Genomic DNA, 17,242 nt, shown 5'->3' on the forward strand with positions numbered 1-17,242 from the left:
TCTGACACAACTGTACTTTTTGTGTGTGCATGTGTTTTGTTTGTTTCTATGTTTCTGTGTTCCTTTCCATAATGCATACTTAAATGCACATGTATGTGTGTGTATCAATGCATTTTTATGCATGTCGAGTACATGCTTGCCTGTATTTGGTACATATCTATGTTTGCACATCTGTGCATGTATTTTGTAGGCACAATTACACATGCATTTCTAGATCAATTTATAAGTTCCCTATTTGCATTTAACAGTAAAGAGAGCATGAGCTGGTATACTTCCAGGTATTAACTTCTGTCATACTTCAAGATATATTATGATGTTGGTATATATTTCATAAAGTTTATTCATCAGATTGCAGCACAAACAGTATGCTCATGAATGGTCCCAGGAAGCATGATAAGAAGAAGCCTCTTTTCACATCCTCTTACATATGGTCTGGATACATGCCCTCCGGTTTATGTCCAGTCAGTGGTACATATGGCTGTGCTCTCTGCCTGTACCTAACAGGGATGATCAGAAATAACTTGCAGGATAAAATATTATATACTTCTTAATATGCTGAGAACCCTAATAAGTAATAAGCTGTAGTTATTAGGTTTCTAGGCATATTAAGAGGTATCTAATAAATAATAAGCTCTAGTTATTGTTATGTTCATCATAGCTTTCTAGTAGTTCTTATTCTTGTTCACAATGGTTTGCTATGGCTTCTTGGGTTAGAGACAAACTTATTATTGACATAATCCTTAATTAAAAGGACGTCCAGAAAGGGTATCTGGTCCATACTGTAATTGTAGGTGAATTTCAAAAATGTTGTAGTGGAATACATATATACAATTAAATCCTTGATGTATTTTAGGGGTCCATCCCACAGAATAAAAATGTCATCCAGGAAATGAGTCTAGCATTTTACATACTTAAACAAGGGAAAGGTGAAAAGAAACTTCTCCCCATTATGTGACTACAATATTTGCATATAAGCCCCCACATGAAGAACACATTGCTACCCCCTCCTGCTATAAATATATTTCACTATTGAAAGAAATAAAATTATTTTTCAGTACCATTTCAAGTAATTGTGTATACACCTGAACATTATTGTGTTCAACTCCTTTTTCGTAAAAAAATTCTGAAAACCACTCCAACCCTATATTATGGGGAATGATGGAATACAAATCCTTAATATCAATAGTCAAATGAACATAAAAGGTTTTGACTGGAGTGTTGTTTATGAGTTGTAAAAAACTTCATGAGCCGTTACAAATGTGGGTTTTAGTATATACCAGTTCTTTAAGTCTAATGTCTAGGAATTTTGCAATCAGGTGGCTAATAGAGCCTTTGGCATCAACAATGGGTCTCATGGGTGGTTGTTCGAGTTTTTATGTAGTTTAGGTAACCCGAACATAACTGACATCCTGGGATATGACACAGTTAAATAGTTTAAAGCTTCAATGGTGATGGACCCCTCAATAAATAAGTCCTGTAACTCATTCTTAATTTGATTGTATGCTGTGTGTAATTCATTAATAGAAGATTTTATATAGGCTTTCCCATTTAAGATGTGTAACATCTTGTTGGTGTAATCATACTGGTTCAAAAGAACTACACCTCCTCCCTTATCAGGTTTCATTATTCTGACTGAATCAAGTACACCTTTAATGTCCTGTAGAACACCATGCACATTGTTGTCTATCTGTCTGTGTTGATTAGTCCTTAAAAAGTTACGAATGTCTAATTCACATATTCTTTCGAACAATTGAATGATGGGATGAATGGGGGGGGGGGGGTTGTATGTACTAGACATAGCCAAGGGATTAATAAAATCTTCTGAAAATGAATTCTGAAAAAGAACCTTAAAGTTCACTTTACGTGTATAATTTAAGGTCTATTAATATGCTAGAAATATCTGTAGGTTGTGCAGGTACATAGGCAAAACCTTTTACATACAAGTCACAGTGCTTAGTCTCAATTAAAACATCAGAAAAGTTGTAAACTTTAAAATCACCTTCCATATTAGTAATAATGTGACAATGAGGTAATACGTAATCAGTAACATCCTCTAAAACTGGTGAAAAATCATTAATTTCATTAATTAATTCCTGTTGGACCAAGTTTGGTTCTGAGGCCCCCTCCCCTCCTGTTGAATTTCCTCCTCATGTTCTATTGAGTACCGGAGGGATATGTGTTGCCCTGGTTTGTTTCCCAAGGTTGATTCGGTACAGCTGTTTTGTTCCTTATTCTCTCTGAGCGTCTTAGGGGTGTGAATACTTGTGGGTCTAAAAAAACATTTGGTCCATCATTAGAAATATCACAGTTGATTTCAGTATTGTTGGCAAAGTTGTTACTAGGGTCTGGGAATTTATTACCCCATTCCTGTGAAGGGGGTGGTTTAAGGTAAGCCCTTCACATAGTCATTTTTGTCCCTGTTAAGCTTTTTCACTTTATGAGCTGTTATAGAGGTAGATAACTGATCAATACTACGAAATATACGTATGTGTTCATATTTGAATTCATCATACTGTATATGTTCAGAAATTATTTTATGAAGTTCTGAAACACTAGTTATTAAATCATTAATCAAAACATCATTACTTCTCACAATTACTTTCATATATTCAAAACCATGAACATCAAAAAGTGCCATAAGTTCTTTATGCAGGTCAGAACCTACTTTTAAGCCACTGGGATAATGCCACATTCGTAGTCCCTTAGGGACAATATGCTCTTTTATACATTCAGCAAAATATGCATTATCAAGCTGTAAACGCTTGATTTTGGAAGGTTTGTAATCAAATTCTTCTAATAACATATGAATATTATTATTCAAAACAGTACCTGTTGTTTGCTTTTCATTGTTTAAAACTATGGCCTCAGAAAGCCAGTCCTTCAAAACAGGAATAGAACTCCTGTGGTTAGAACGAACGTCCGATCCTGCTAGATTCAAGTTAGTCCGGATTTGCAGTTCTCTGCCCACAAGGAATCAAATTCTCTTCCCCATTAGTTAATCCAGTCCTGAAAGAAGTTGAATTGGAAGAATGAAGTTCTTGGAGAGTGTTTCCTTCATTGAGAATACTCCGTAGGCTTGTAGAAGCAACCGCTGCTTCTCCTGGAGTGTTCAGAATGCGCCTGTCATCATTAGGGGGCGTGCCGAGGAAGGAGTCAACCTTTTTTATTAATCCTTGTACAATAGCGGTTAAATTCAAAACCACTTTTCTTTTTCAGAATTCATTTTCAGATTTTATTAATCCCCTGGCTATGTCTAGTACATACAACCCCCCCCTTCATCCCATCATTCAATTGTTTGAAAGAATATGTGAATTAGACATTCGTAACTTTTTAAGGACTAATCAAAACAGACAGACAACAATGTGCATGGTGTTCTACAGGACATTAAAGGTGTACTTGATTCAGTCAGAATAATGAAACCTGACAAGGGAGGAGGTGTAGTTCTTATGAACCAGAATGATTACACCAACAAGATGTTACACATCTTAAATGGGAAAGCCTATATAAAATCTTCTATTAATGAATTACACACAGCATACAATAGAATTAAGAATGAGTTACAGGACTTATTTATTGAGGGGTCCATCACCATTGAAGTTTTAAACTATTTAACTGTCATATCCCAGGATGTCAGTTATGTTCGGGTTACCTAAACTACATAAAAACCTCGAACAACCACAGATGAGACCTATTGTTGGTGCCAAAGGCTCTATTACCCACCCGACTGCAAAATAACTGGACATTTGACTTAAAGAACTGGTATATACTGAAACCCACATTTGTAAGGACTCATGGAGTTTTTTGCAACTCATAAACAACACTCCATTCAAAACCTTATATGTTCTTTTGACTATTGATATTAAGGATTTGTATTCCATCATTCCCCATAATATATGGTTGGAGTGGTTTTCAGAATTTTTTTACGAAAAAGGAGTTGAACACAATAATGTTCAGATATATACACAATTACTTGAACTGGTACTGAAAAATAATTTTATTTATTTCAATCGTGAAATATATTTACAGCAGGAGGGGGTAGCAATGGGTTCCTCATGTGGGGGCTTATATGCAAATATTGTAGTCACACAATGGGAAAAGAAGTTTCTTTTCACCAGTCCCTTGTTTAAGTATGTAAAATGCTACACTTGTTTCCTGGATGACATTTTTATTCTGTGGGATGGATCCCCAGAATACATCAAGAATTTTATTGTATATATGGATTCCACTACAACATTTTTGAAATTCACCAACAATTACAGTATGGACCAGTTACCCTTTCTGGACGTCCTTTTAATTAAGGATTATGTCAACAATAAGTTTGTCTCTAAAGTGTACAGAAAGGAAACCTACTCCAACTCTTTACTCCATTACTCGAGCACACATCCACAGAAACAGAAAAAAGCCATTGTAAAAGGGCAGTTTGTTAGTGCAGCCCAAATGGTTTCAGATATGGAGGATTTCCTTAGTGAATGTGACAACCTGAAATGTATGTTTGTAAGGAGAGGTTATTCATACAAGTTCATTATGGACATTATGGTGGAAGTAGTAAATAAAAGGGAGAGAGGTTATTTTACTCCGTTATTATCTGATCTTGACACTAGTATAATTAGCTATAACAACACCTCTCAAGTAATGAATGTGGACAACCAAGTAGAGAAAAGGGACTATAAGACCTCTTTCATTACTGTTTACACTAATGATAGTTATACCTTAAGAAGAATCCTAGAAAAGAATTGGTCCATACTAAACCACGAAAAAGCCATTAGAACATTTATTGGTACCCAACCCACCGTGTTGTTCAAGAAGGGCAGAAATCGAAAGAATATATTTGAGATGAAACCAAAGAGAAAGAACAATGATGGTTACATGAAAAAGTGTGCAATGTGTAACTATTGTAAACACATTAAGGAGGGTAGCACCTTCCAGATAAACAACATGGAAGTAAGGCTCCATCAAAAATATAATTGTGGGTCCAAAAGGATTATTTGTTGTGCTCTATGTAATTGTTGCAGCTGTTTTTACATAGGAAAAACAGATCATAAGTTAAAAAAACTGGATCTATGAACACTTGTATGATATAAAATCAGAAAAGACACCAATGCACTCAGCAAGCATATAATGGAAAGTACTGGACATTCCTTTTATTTTATTGACATTGACAATATAAAAACAGAACTTCGAGGTGGTGCTTGGTCACTTTAGTTAGAGAAGAGGGAACTTTACTGGCAGCTGTGTCGTAATGCATCCAGCTGGCCAGGCTTAAATGAACACATTTCCATTAGTGCCCTTTTAAAACTAAAGGCCCTAGAAAGATAATATGTTTTAGGTATTTATTCACCATTTACATAGATTTTAAATATTATTATATTTATGCTTATATTTATGGTTATTCATTATACTATGGATGTTTTATTGTATTTATTTCAGTACACATTGATTTTATGTGCTTTACATACACATAACCACAGGTTTTTATATGTATTTTTCTTTAAGGGGGTGTGTAATCTAAAACATTATATTAATTGATTATGACATTTTTAATTAAGTAATTTCTCCTATAAAAATGCATTGTGAAGTTGAATTTATTATCTGATGAAGTTCTAAAGTGGTCAAGACAAAAGCACTTATCCTTTGTCTTTACAAATTTCACTAAATAAATTCCAGTATTGGGTTTATTGAAGTTGGTTCAACTCTGTGCATTATTTGACTGTGGAGTGGTTTATCCTACTGATTCATCTTGGTGTTTTGTGTTTTGGACCAGTTTTTCATTTGTTTCATTTTTCAGCTATTTAATTTTTGACTGAAAACGAATGGGTATATTATAAGTGATGTATAATGTTTGCAACTGGGAGTGTGTCACTATGGTTTATGATGTAAAATTGCTTGCAAAAAGAATTATTTCCTTCAGTTTCTGTTCATGAGGTCTGTCCTGGTCCTCCTCAGCTTATCTGCCATATAACTTTGTTCTGACAAAATGTAATGTGCGTTTAGAATGAGATTCTGTTAAAAAGTTATATCAGAGACTCCCATGGATAGACTTCCCAGTGGGTAAGATCTGGCTCCTCTCTGTTTGCTTATGTACCACATCACTGTAGTGTGGTCTGTAGATACTTGTAATGATCCTGGGGATCACAGATGATTGAGAGAGTTGAGAGCATTTATAACTGTCAACATCAATTATGTGTGTGTGTTTTGGTCTGTCTTTTTTGTTCCAAAGACCCTGCACTTTTATCCCATCCTCATAAACACTGCTTCTTCACATGCAAAGTCTGTGGATTCTGTTGTGACAGACTGTGCTGGAGCTGAAAGGGAAAATGGAAGACCTGGATTTTAATAGATTTGGTCTCACCACCAAAAGATGTCCCTTCTCACAAACCCCAAAACTGGAATTTGAAATGTCAGAAAGGTTGAAACTGGGATAATATGTCATTGAATTTTACCTCATGTGAAGTCCTGCTAGAAGAATCTTGAGAATCATAGAAGCCATGAGACCCAAAATCCTGAAATATTCCCTTGTTAAGACCATAGTCTGAGTGCAAAAACTCAGGAATAGATCTAGATACAGATCTAATTTTCCTCTCAGAAAAAAAAAATTTGAACTAATGTATTTAGAAAACATCCAAGAAAAAAATCCTGTGAGGAGTCAAACAAGTTTTTTTCTATTCTAGTGGAACCCGGGTCCATGTAGAGGATCCTTCACCCAGGTGACAGATTCCTGACACTTTGAAAAAGACTCTGCAGAGATAAGCAAATCATGTAAATAAGGAGAAAATGAGAATACCTTGCATTCAGCAGTAGGTTATCACTAGAGCTAGATTTGTTGAGAATACCCTTGGAGCAGTGGATAGACCAAAGGGTAATGGAAAGAACAGACAGTATAATCCAAATACAGAAAACCATAAGGAACATCTGAACTCTGTATCTATAGGAATGCAATTAAATGCTTCTTTTACATGTAATGTCACCAGAAAACACATATGGGGAGTGAGCGTTATCAAGTTGTGAAGGGATACCATTTTGAAAGTGTGCACTATCGCAAACAGCTTGTTTGAACCAGGCTGTGCATCATCTTTGTGACGTTTTACAAAATTCTTAAGGCTCCAAGACCAACCTAAGTGCTTTTTTATTTATTTTCACTTATATTACTGCTTTTGTACTTGCCTATTATTTTTTCTGTGCCTTATAGCTAATTCATCACACTTGCACTGTTTTTAAAGCAATTTACTGATTAACTGCATTGCATTACTGTTTAACTGTATTTCATTGCTATTTACTGCAATTCATTACTGTTTAACTGCATTTTACTGCATTTCATTACTGTTTAACTGTATTTTATCATACTGTGAGTTCTATTTTGTCAGTAAGTGGTTGATGTGTGCTTTTCTGTGAGTTTTACTGTGTTCTTAACCCTTAAATTTAGTAGCACAGTCTGGATACAAGTTTGCTGCATCCACAGCTGTTTGTTTTTTTGCGTTCTGTGTTTCTGGCAGCCATCTTGTGTTTGCCTTCTGTGTTTCTGACAGCCATCTTGTATTGGTAGGGGCCTATCTTCTATGCTAGTGAGAGTAGCAGGGCTGCCTGGACCTTGTCTGGCACAAGCTGATTGGTAAAGAGAGCAGGGGCTAGCAGGATTGGCTAGATTTCTGTGTTACTAGAATCTTCTATTTTGTTGTGGTATTTAAACCCCCTGTTTAAGCTGGTGTGTAACACAGCCACACTGTTTTTAAGCCATTGCGAGGTATTCCAGCTGCAAATTTTCCCTTAGTAGCACTTGTGTGATCACCTAGTACTACTCATCTTAGACCTTCCACCCTTTACCCCTTTAGCTCTCTCTGGCATATCTTCCCTCTGATTCTGACAAATATGGATGGATGGATAGTTTCCTATGGTTTCTCCTGCCAGTATGGTTGATATGGGCATCCTGAGACAGTGTAACAGCTGCCTCTTCTACACAGATAACCCTCTACTACTACCACCTAGGAACACAATCTGTGAGAGATGCAATTACATTAAAAGCCTAGAGTCTATGGTCTCTCCATCACAAGGCAGTATACCTGCACTGAAAAGGTTGTCAACACAAACACCACACTTCAAACACCACCCAAACCTACACAACACACACCCACATATGTGGCGGTCCTCAACAAAAACATACCCAAACAAAAAAGACCTCCAAGGCAAAAATACACACAAACTCCACAGCCCACACCACACACCACACATAGTCCACACACCTGTGTCTCACTAAGGCCTACCCACAAACCCAATATATTATTTATGGGACACTCCATTGTGAGACACACAAATGGACCCCTCACCAGGCTGGATAAGGAGAAAGTCACGGTTAGTTGTTTGTCAGGTGCCAGAATCATCCATATCACACATGCACTCTAGTCACTCAGCAGGTACTGTTATGACTTTTTCATAGTCCATGTTGGCATGAATGACTTGAAACATACCTCCCTGGACTATATGTATAGAGACATGATCAAGCTTTCTGAATATGTGTTCCAGGCAGGTATGTCCCTAGCCTTAAACAGCATTCTACCATCACCCAGAATGATGCCTCAATACAAACAGAAAATGATTGACTTTAACAATTGGCTTAGTTTCTGGTGTCATTCCAAGGGGATCCAGTACCTGACAGCCTGGGAAGACATGATCGACAGACCATAATGCTTTGCCAGACATGGCCTGCATCTGTCTCCCTTGGGTTTCAGGCTTCTGGCAAAGGCTTTTACCTCCTCCATAGTGCCTTTTTCTAGGCAATGCCGTGAGGTCAAAACTACCAGCATGAAAATTTCATCAAAACGCAAATTAAAGGTCATGCTGAAACTGCACTCATTGGAAGCATTCTTAACCCTGGAAGATGCTGACATTTGCGCAGTCACAGAAACCTGGTTCAAAGCTGCGGAGAGCACCCCAGCCATAACAGGTTACTCATCCTATCATACATTCAGAGTCCAAACCCTGGGCAGCAAAACAAAAGGAGGTGGAGTTTCAATATATATTAAAAACATGCACACCTCCAGGCTGGTCAAGCAGTATGATGTACAGGAGGCACTTCAGGTGCAGTTAACTGTTGACAAGACCTCTATTCAAATCATAGCTAGCTACAGGCCCCCAACGTTGACTCAAGATGCCCACTCTACAATTCTGGACCTCTACATATCTATCAAGATTAAATCCTTTACCATGATCCTGGGCAACTTTAACTATCCAACCATAGATTGGAAGAATTACTCATGCCAAAACGCAAATACCCAGAGATTCCTTGATTTCATCAATGAAAATGCCTTGGACCAGCTGGTTGACACCCCCACAAGAGGTGATAATGTTTTGGACTTGGTATTAACCAACATGAGTAACCACTGCAGCATCCCGACAGTGTCATCCTCACCAGGTTGAGAAGGCATGATCTACCTTTCACAAAACCAAATTCTGTGGGATCTAGAGTTTGAGATTCCCTATATCCTTGTTAATTAGGTCCACAATGATGCGCTCCATAGCCTTACATATCAGACTCATCAGGCTAATGGGGCGATAATTTTCAGGGTCTGTAGTCGCTCCTCCTTTATGGAGAGGGATTACTGTAGCACTGCACCATTCTGTAGGGACAAAGCCTGAGGTGAGGCTGTGAGTGAACAAAGCACACAGATGTGGTGCCAGTTCACTTTGTAATTTATGTAGAACACAGCCAGGAATATTATCAGGTCCCATGGAAGCTGTATTCTTGGACTTAGCTTTAGCCTGTGCTGTAGTAATGCAGGGTGCCTGGCATTCTTCTGGTACTGAGATTGGTCCTTTGGGGGGTGGGGGTAAAGTTGGCAGTGAATCTATCGGCCAGTATGTTAGCAATATCTAACAAACTAAAAAAACAATGTGGTATTCCTGTAGGCAGAAAAATCAAAGTGCACTATAATTAAAAAGCAAGTTTAATGGTAAGCGCTTTCACTGATTTATGGTCCAATATCTTTTAATCTGGGAGAAAATCTGGAGCATCTCAAATCTTGAGTATTTTTATCCATTGTAGCCATGCAGCCATCCAACCATCTCAAAACAGTTCCAGTGTAGCCAGTGGCACAGAGCCATCACATTTCAGTGGCATCATAAACAACATTTCAAAACAGTGTTAGGTAAAGATTAAATTTTTTTTATTTTTTTTTTTTTTTAAAATTTTTTCTTCTCATGTTCTCTCATGCTATAATATTCCTCATTAACTAAAAACCTTAAACTTAACAGAATATAAAAAATTAACAATTGAGAAAAAAAAAACCTTTTCTGAAAAAAAAAAAAAGCCTCCTCATTCCAAAAGAAAGATTTATTCTTGACAGATGACGGGTTCGGTTAAGCAGCAGCAGCAGCAAAGTTAGGAAGTAATACTTCTAAGGAGCTTCATAAAATCTATCTGCTTTTTTAGGTACAGCAGGCTAACTGTCAGGCATGTTCTAGGCATTGACAAAAGCATCCTCCAAAGGTAAAAGGACAGGAGGGGGGGAGTAGCTTCTTAGAAAATCAGTTTAAAAAATTTTTTTGTGCTTCAAAATTTTCTTCTTCAAATTCAGAAATTAAAATTTGCTTTTTGTTTTACCAGAAATGAAGAGTATGGATCAAGACCCCTAAAAACTACTATAAATCCTCTGTCCAAAAAAAAAAAATGAGACAGGAGAAGAAATATGTTTAAGCTGTTGCTTCATTTTGGCAGGAATTTATGAAATGTAAATCATTCACAGATGCTTAATTTCTTAAGAAAATAAGAAATGTGGATTATTTTCTGTGGTGTGAAAAGCCAGAAGAAGAATGGGAAAAGATTTGGAAAGAATTTATTCCTTTTTTTTGTAAAGTTAATGTAATAGAGGATGGACTAATGGACTACCTGTGATAGAGTATATATAGGTGAGAGCAAAAGAAGTTTTAAAGAAAGGTTGAAGGAACATATTCGTGACATTTGTAAAGGAAGGGAGGATAGCCCGGTGGCTTCACATTTTATGGAATATCACAGTGGTATTCCCTGTGGTTTAAAAGCTACAATTTCAGAACAAGTGAGGGATGAAAATGTTACAAATATGAAGAAAAAGCTTTGGAAGATAGAATCAATTTTTATCTTGAAATTCAATACATTGACTCCAAAGGGGTTAAATAAGGGATGTCATTGGAAGTGTTTCCTTTAAGATAATTTTTTTTGCATATGTAATTGAATAATTGTTTTAATGTATGGTATTTAAGAGCTGTATGCATGAGAGAGAGAGTATACTCTGTAAAGGCTTAATCAGCCAAGGCGCTAGAGAAGTGTATTTTTTACTACATTGTGGTCCTGTTGTGTTCCTTTATTAAAACGTGAAAAAAGGAAAGTTTTCACTGGTCTTATCTTTTTCCAAGTGGTGACATTGTTTTGTGCTTTTATTGCCTTGCTGTGAAGATCCTTTATGTAATTATTTGTTGCTTTTTCTCAAAATTTGGATTGATTCAAATCATCCTTTTCAGCCTTGACTCAAGTTAGAATGGTAGACATACAGAAAATGTACTCATGGATCAAACTTAATAATTATTTTAAGTGAGAGTGATTTTTTGCTTTTAACGTGATTTGCTATGTGGACTCTTAGATGGATAATTTAGTACAGACATTTATCCCAAACAAACAGGTTCTTCTAATGCATATTAACTTATATTTATTCAGAAAATGGCAATGGTTCTTGGAATAAACCGGCACCTTCTCATGGGAAGAGAAGTTAGTGGATGCCTAACAAATATAGTACTGCCTCTCAATTGGTTACTAAATTGCCTTTGTATGTTGTCATTACTCTTGTTATATTTTGCATTCCCCATCAACTTCTTACGAAAGGGATATATAGCCCCTGGCTATACTAAAGTGTCATTCACTGTATTACAGATATATGATGGCCTGAAGTATTCAAAAACCTGTCGAAAACCACTCGATTACAGGTAAGTTGAAGTGATAGTTTTTCCCAGCGCTTACTTTTCTCAATGGCAGCTTTTTTCCTTTGGATCACTGTTGTCCTGACTGTTGGTGCATAGGTATTTGGTGTACTGATATGCATGTGATGAAAAAGATGAACTTTTGCAGGCTGTCATAGGAGATCTTGTTCTTTTATATCCTACTACTGCATAATGCACATACTCCTGTTTAATGCATTATGTTTCTTTACAGGTGGAGTTCAGAATATACTCAATGGTGGGAATGCAAATTTGTCTCAGAGGGCATGTCAGATCATGGTAATTTGCTTCTTTTCAACATATCCTTATGTTATGTTGCTGGACACTTTGATTAGTAGTTGTGGTGATGACTGCACATTTGCTACTTGCAGTTATAGTTTGTAAGTGAATGAAAGACATAGACTTGTCCGAAAGGGGATAATTTTGAAAGGACAGAGCATTAAATTAAGTCAGCTACCTCCTGGTGAGCTGCTTTCATTGCTAGTTTTATTGAGACGGTTGTATATTCTATTTCTGGATGTTTGTTTGTGTTATACCATATCACGTGTCCTTTCTCATTAGTTGTAGCCAAGGCATCTTCGTGGTACAACAATACCTCACACTCTTCTGGCAAGTTGCAGTACATTTTTTAAATGCAATTTGTCAAATGTGATTTATTTAATTATTATTTTTATTATATCATCTATGTCAAAGGACACCATTTTTTGAAAGAACAGTTATACAAGTGAACTAATATCTGGGAAAAACAATACAATAAGATTTTTTTTGAGGGTCAAGTCCCCAGTCTGATGCACTGTGCAATTATCTTTGAGATCATTAATCAGGTACTTGAAAACAAGTCTTAATTTTCCCCCAAAAGTAAAACATCTTCTCAAACATTGTACTTTTGGCTTGACAGATGACTTCTCTTCGGGATGTGGCATGCCAGATCTCTGTAGTATCATCTTCAGTTATTATGTTGCTCCTGGTAAAAACAAGACAATAATTTGCTTTGCATTATCATTCAAGTGTTTGTAATTTTGTGAGCGACCCGTGAGGTGGCCTTCCTAAAATTATAAGGTCAGCAAAATAAAGCTTGAGGACTTCTCACAGATCATGGAACAATCACTTGGCTTAGCATTTGTTGTGATCACTTTGGTTACATTATGACACTAATATGATGACTTTGCTTGATTTTCCTAGCACTGATACCATTTCTTTACTGGGCTTGTTAGCTCACCTTTGGACCAAAAACTAGAAAGTCTGATTACATTTTCCTGAAATAGTTTGTTACCAGGTAAGCTGTGGGATGATTCTCTCACATAAAACAAAAATAAATACTACTTTGTAATATCTTGCAACTTTATTAAACTAAGGTTAGCACTTTTCATTTCACCATTAAAGGAACTTTATCAGACATATTCATTCATTCACTTGTTTAAATACCATTACAAAGTCACATGACAAAATTAGAGCTCAGATTAAATTAATATCAGCATGGATCTTCAATTATTCTAAAATCCAGTTGTAGAACTAAAGTAAAATCACATTTAACATTATTAACTTTAATAAAAAAATCTACAAAATGGTTGTCTAAAACATTTTATGCCCCTTAAAAAAACTTTTATTCCTTCCAAATGCCTTATGGCCAATAGCCCAGCGTTGCATGCAATTCTCTTCAATTTTGACTTCAAGATACATTTTATCTTCACAATTTCATTTAAAAAAGAATAGTTGTTGGCATTGAATAACAGTGCTCTTGTCTGTATGAACAAGTATTTGCCCCCTCCATTTTCATCCTTATAAACTTGTTACAAAATATGGAACACACATTTCAAACCTTTATTCCCTACGATACTATGACAAAATGAAATGTCTCATTATCAGGTTTAGCGATAGCTCTTACTTGCTCATATATCTTCTCTGAGTCCTGCTAGTCTTGGCACTGCAAGATATAGCACCATTTGGGACCCACAGGTAAATCTTTTTACCCATTAATATATTTCTATTGACAGGATTTGCACAACAAGATTTATTTTAACTATAACTGTACATTTTACACTTTCCACACCCACAAGTACCTGAAGATGCCATTTGTTTTATCTTAATGTCTTTACTATTGTTTTCTTTATTCATAGTCTCAAAAAAATATTTTTATAATTTTCTTTCATTTAGAATCAAACTTTTCTGCTCCCCCTACTACATTGACAAGAGGTTTATTCCCTCTTATTATGTTCCAAAATGTTATAGTTGTGCATTTAATTTTGAATGATTCACAGAAAACAGAATTCTTAATTTTACTTGACTACTTACATTTCCAAGTGGTGATGTATCTAAGTTTTCTTGTAAGCCCACCATAATTATCAAGGCATTTTTTATGCCTCTTTTATTCATTACTGTCTCCATTATTTTCTCTTAATATCTCAGCAGGGTAGAAGATTATTTAACTTCCTTTAACTTATGTAGGAACATTTCATATTCCAAAGTAAGTTGTGAAAATCCTATCATTTGTATGTAGACCTAACACCACTCTTAAGTATTCAACTGCGGTACCACCTTTAACATTCCTATAAGAAAAGTGCAGTCCTGGTCTGAACTGTCTGCAAACAGCTACAGTTAACTTTGAGTATGTGTCTAACTGTTTGAGCCAATCTTCATTTTCCCCTGGAGAGCACTGTGCTTTGGCTGTAAGCAGCCCCCCACCACCACACACATATTCCACTTTCTCTTATTCCCTTCTGTTAGCAAATAGTACCCATAACTGATCAATACTGTGTGTTTGTTTATTTAAACTATACCACAGTAGCCTACTGATACAAGGTTATCCTGGTTTTCCACCTGAGAAATTAAGACAAGACTTACAGTTTCAGAGCAGTCCTTGGTCAATTGTGATTGTTCTTAACACATACTTGTCTTGCTTTGTGATTGTTTCCAGACCCTCATACAAGAACCTAATAGGGTCTCTACCGCTTCGCTCCCGCCCTGCCCCTATTCCCTCCGCCCCAGTGGTCCCACCTTTATTGCACTCAAACCCCTCCCATCTTTCCAATAGCCAACCACAGCTAACCCAACACTACCTCCTCCATATTCCCTCTACTATCACACCTCCTCAACTGACATGTACAAGCATACCTTTCCTTTGCTCACTGCATGCACTCTCCTTGCATATCTTACATCCTACCAAAGCTCCATCATTCCCCCACTCAACCACTACCACTGTACTACTACTCACACCACCACCCATGTCTCACCCATACTCAGCTCCCCTCCCACCAGCTCAAGAACCATCCCTATGCACCCCCCACATATTCTACCAACTATATTACCCAAACGTAAAGCATCCCTACAACTTAATATAGTAACCCTCCCACCATACCTATTCCCCACAGAGAACAATCATAAAATTTCCCTTATAAACAAACATATTCAAAAACTGAGAAAACTAATAATCTCATGCATATCAAAACTAGCCCTAAGTGGAGACATCCACCCCAACCCTGGCCCTACCATCCCCAACCCCAATCCTCATAATCAGACTAGAAATCACAACGTCTCCCATATTACAGCCAATAGAAAGCCAAGTGACTTCCTTCTACTAAGCCTAAATATTAGAAGTATATCCAACAAAGTCCATGAACTCCATGCCACCATAGACTTATACTCCCCAGATATAGTCGTCCTGACAGAAACCTGGCTAAAACCTCACATTACCAGTGAGCAAATACTCCCTACAGGTTACGGCATACTAAGAGTAGACCGGCTAAACCAAAAAGGAGGTGGTATAGCTATAATATTTAAACAACATCTAAACATCCAGATCTTAAAATCATCAGCTCCACAAATAGGCAATGAAGAAATAATATATACCAACCTCAAAATTAACGAAAACAAAACCATCAACATAATTGGATGCTACTTCCCACCTGGCCAAAACATCCCTCCACTAGAAAACCTCCTCAGCTGGTCTACCCACCATCTCCCCCAAGAAACTATCATCTTAGGTGATTTCAATATTGACTGGCAATCCTGTTCTGGCAACAATCCAACCCATCATGTACACATTCATGGCTTCACCCAACTAGTCCAGTCACCAACAAGGATAAATAAAAACTCCAGCAAGCACTCTACCCTGGACTGGATACTAGTCAGTAAGAACCCCCAGTCATATATAACAGGCTGCTTATCAGATAGCCTCAGTGATCACTCCCCAACATTCCTACTCAAGAAATACCTGTACCAAGCTAAAACTGTCATCTATCGCCAAATACGTAAAAAAATAAACTTTAACCCACTCACATTCATCTCATCCCTCAAAGAATGTAACTGGCATGCTCTAAAGTACCTCAGTCTAGATGACGCAGTTGAATCTTTTAATACTACCTTCCTGAACATCCTTAATTACCATGCCCCATAAGATTTTCCAGAACCAAAGCACAACCCTCCCCATGGCTACAGAAAACCACTAAGTCAGAAATTAAAAACAGGGATAAAGCCTGGGAGCACTGGCAAAACCAAAACCCCTGCAGCTAGACAGAAATTCCTAGAACTAAGCAATAGAGTCAAAAAGCTAATAAAACGGGACAAATTCCAATACTACCAGTCTGCCCTAGACTCCTCACAACACAGCCCCAAACAATTCTGTTCCTCCATAAACTCCATCCTCCACCCAGGTAAAGTCAGTACCCCTCCTCCTAACATCCCTCACTCCTCAGAAAATATTGCTACCTCATTCAACACACACTTCACCCAAACCATACTATCACTAGCTAAACAACACAACCCCCCCTCAACTCCAACCCACACCTTCAACTAGTAATCTCCCCACTGCCTTCTCTTTTCTCCTGTACCTACCTCCAACATAAAAAACTCTTAACTAAACTTAAACCCACCAAATTAGCAGCAGACAACCTCCCAAGTGAATACCTACAAATCGCAGCTGATGCTCTGGCCTACCCAGTATCCATCTTGATTAACCGATCTCTGTCAGAAAGTTACATTCCCACATTGTGGAAAGTCTCACATATAATTCCCCTCCACAAAGGTGGACCCTGTGCAGAACTAACCAATTACCACCCCATAGCTATTCTCTCTCCACTCTCCAAAATACTAGAGAGATGCATACACTCTCAGGTCTCACACTACCTCCTTACTAACAACCTCCTTTCCAGTACTCAGCATGGTTTCCGACCAAACCATAGCACCACCACTGCCTTACTCTCCTTTACAAACACTATCCTTCAGCATAAAAACAATGGCTATCTCTCCTCTGCTACTTTCCTAGACCTATCTAAAGCATTTGTCATGGTCC

General features: G+C 37.2%; 1 protein-coding gene across 2 annotated transcripts in view; it reads left to right on the forward strand.

Moving 5' to 3' along the window:
* The window catches only part of LOC122813461 (E3 ubiquitin-protein ligase HECTD3-like), an 833,769-nt gene that overhangs the window by 574,577 nt on the left and 241,950 nt on the right, over positions 1-17,242 (forward strand). For both annotated transcript variants that reach the window (XM_044085784.1, XM_044085783.1), the window contains exons 11-12: positions 11,891-11,943; positions 12,170-12,234. In XM_044085784.1, the coding sequence (XP_043941719.1) occupies positions 11,891-11,943; positions 12,170-12,234 (118 nt within the window). The remainder of the gene's footprint in view (positions 1-11,890; positions 11,944-12,169; positions 12,235-17,242) is intronic.

The sequence above is a fragment of the Protopterus annectens genome, chromosome 10.part0 (assembly GCF_019279795.1).
Source record: "Protopterus annectens isolate FY-2018-M chromosome 10.part0, PAN1.0, whole genome shotgun sequence".
NCBI classification, from domain to species: domain Eukaryota; kingdom Metazoa; phylum Chordata; order Ceratodontiformes; family Protopteridae; genus Protopterus; species Protopterus annectens.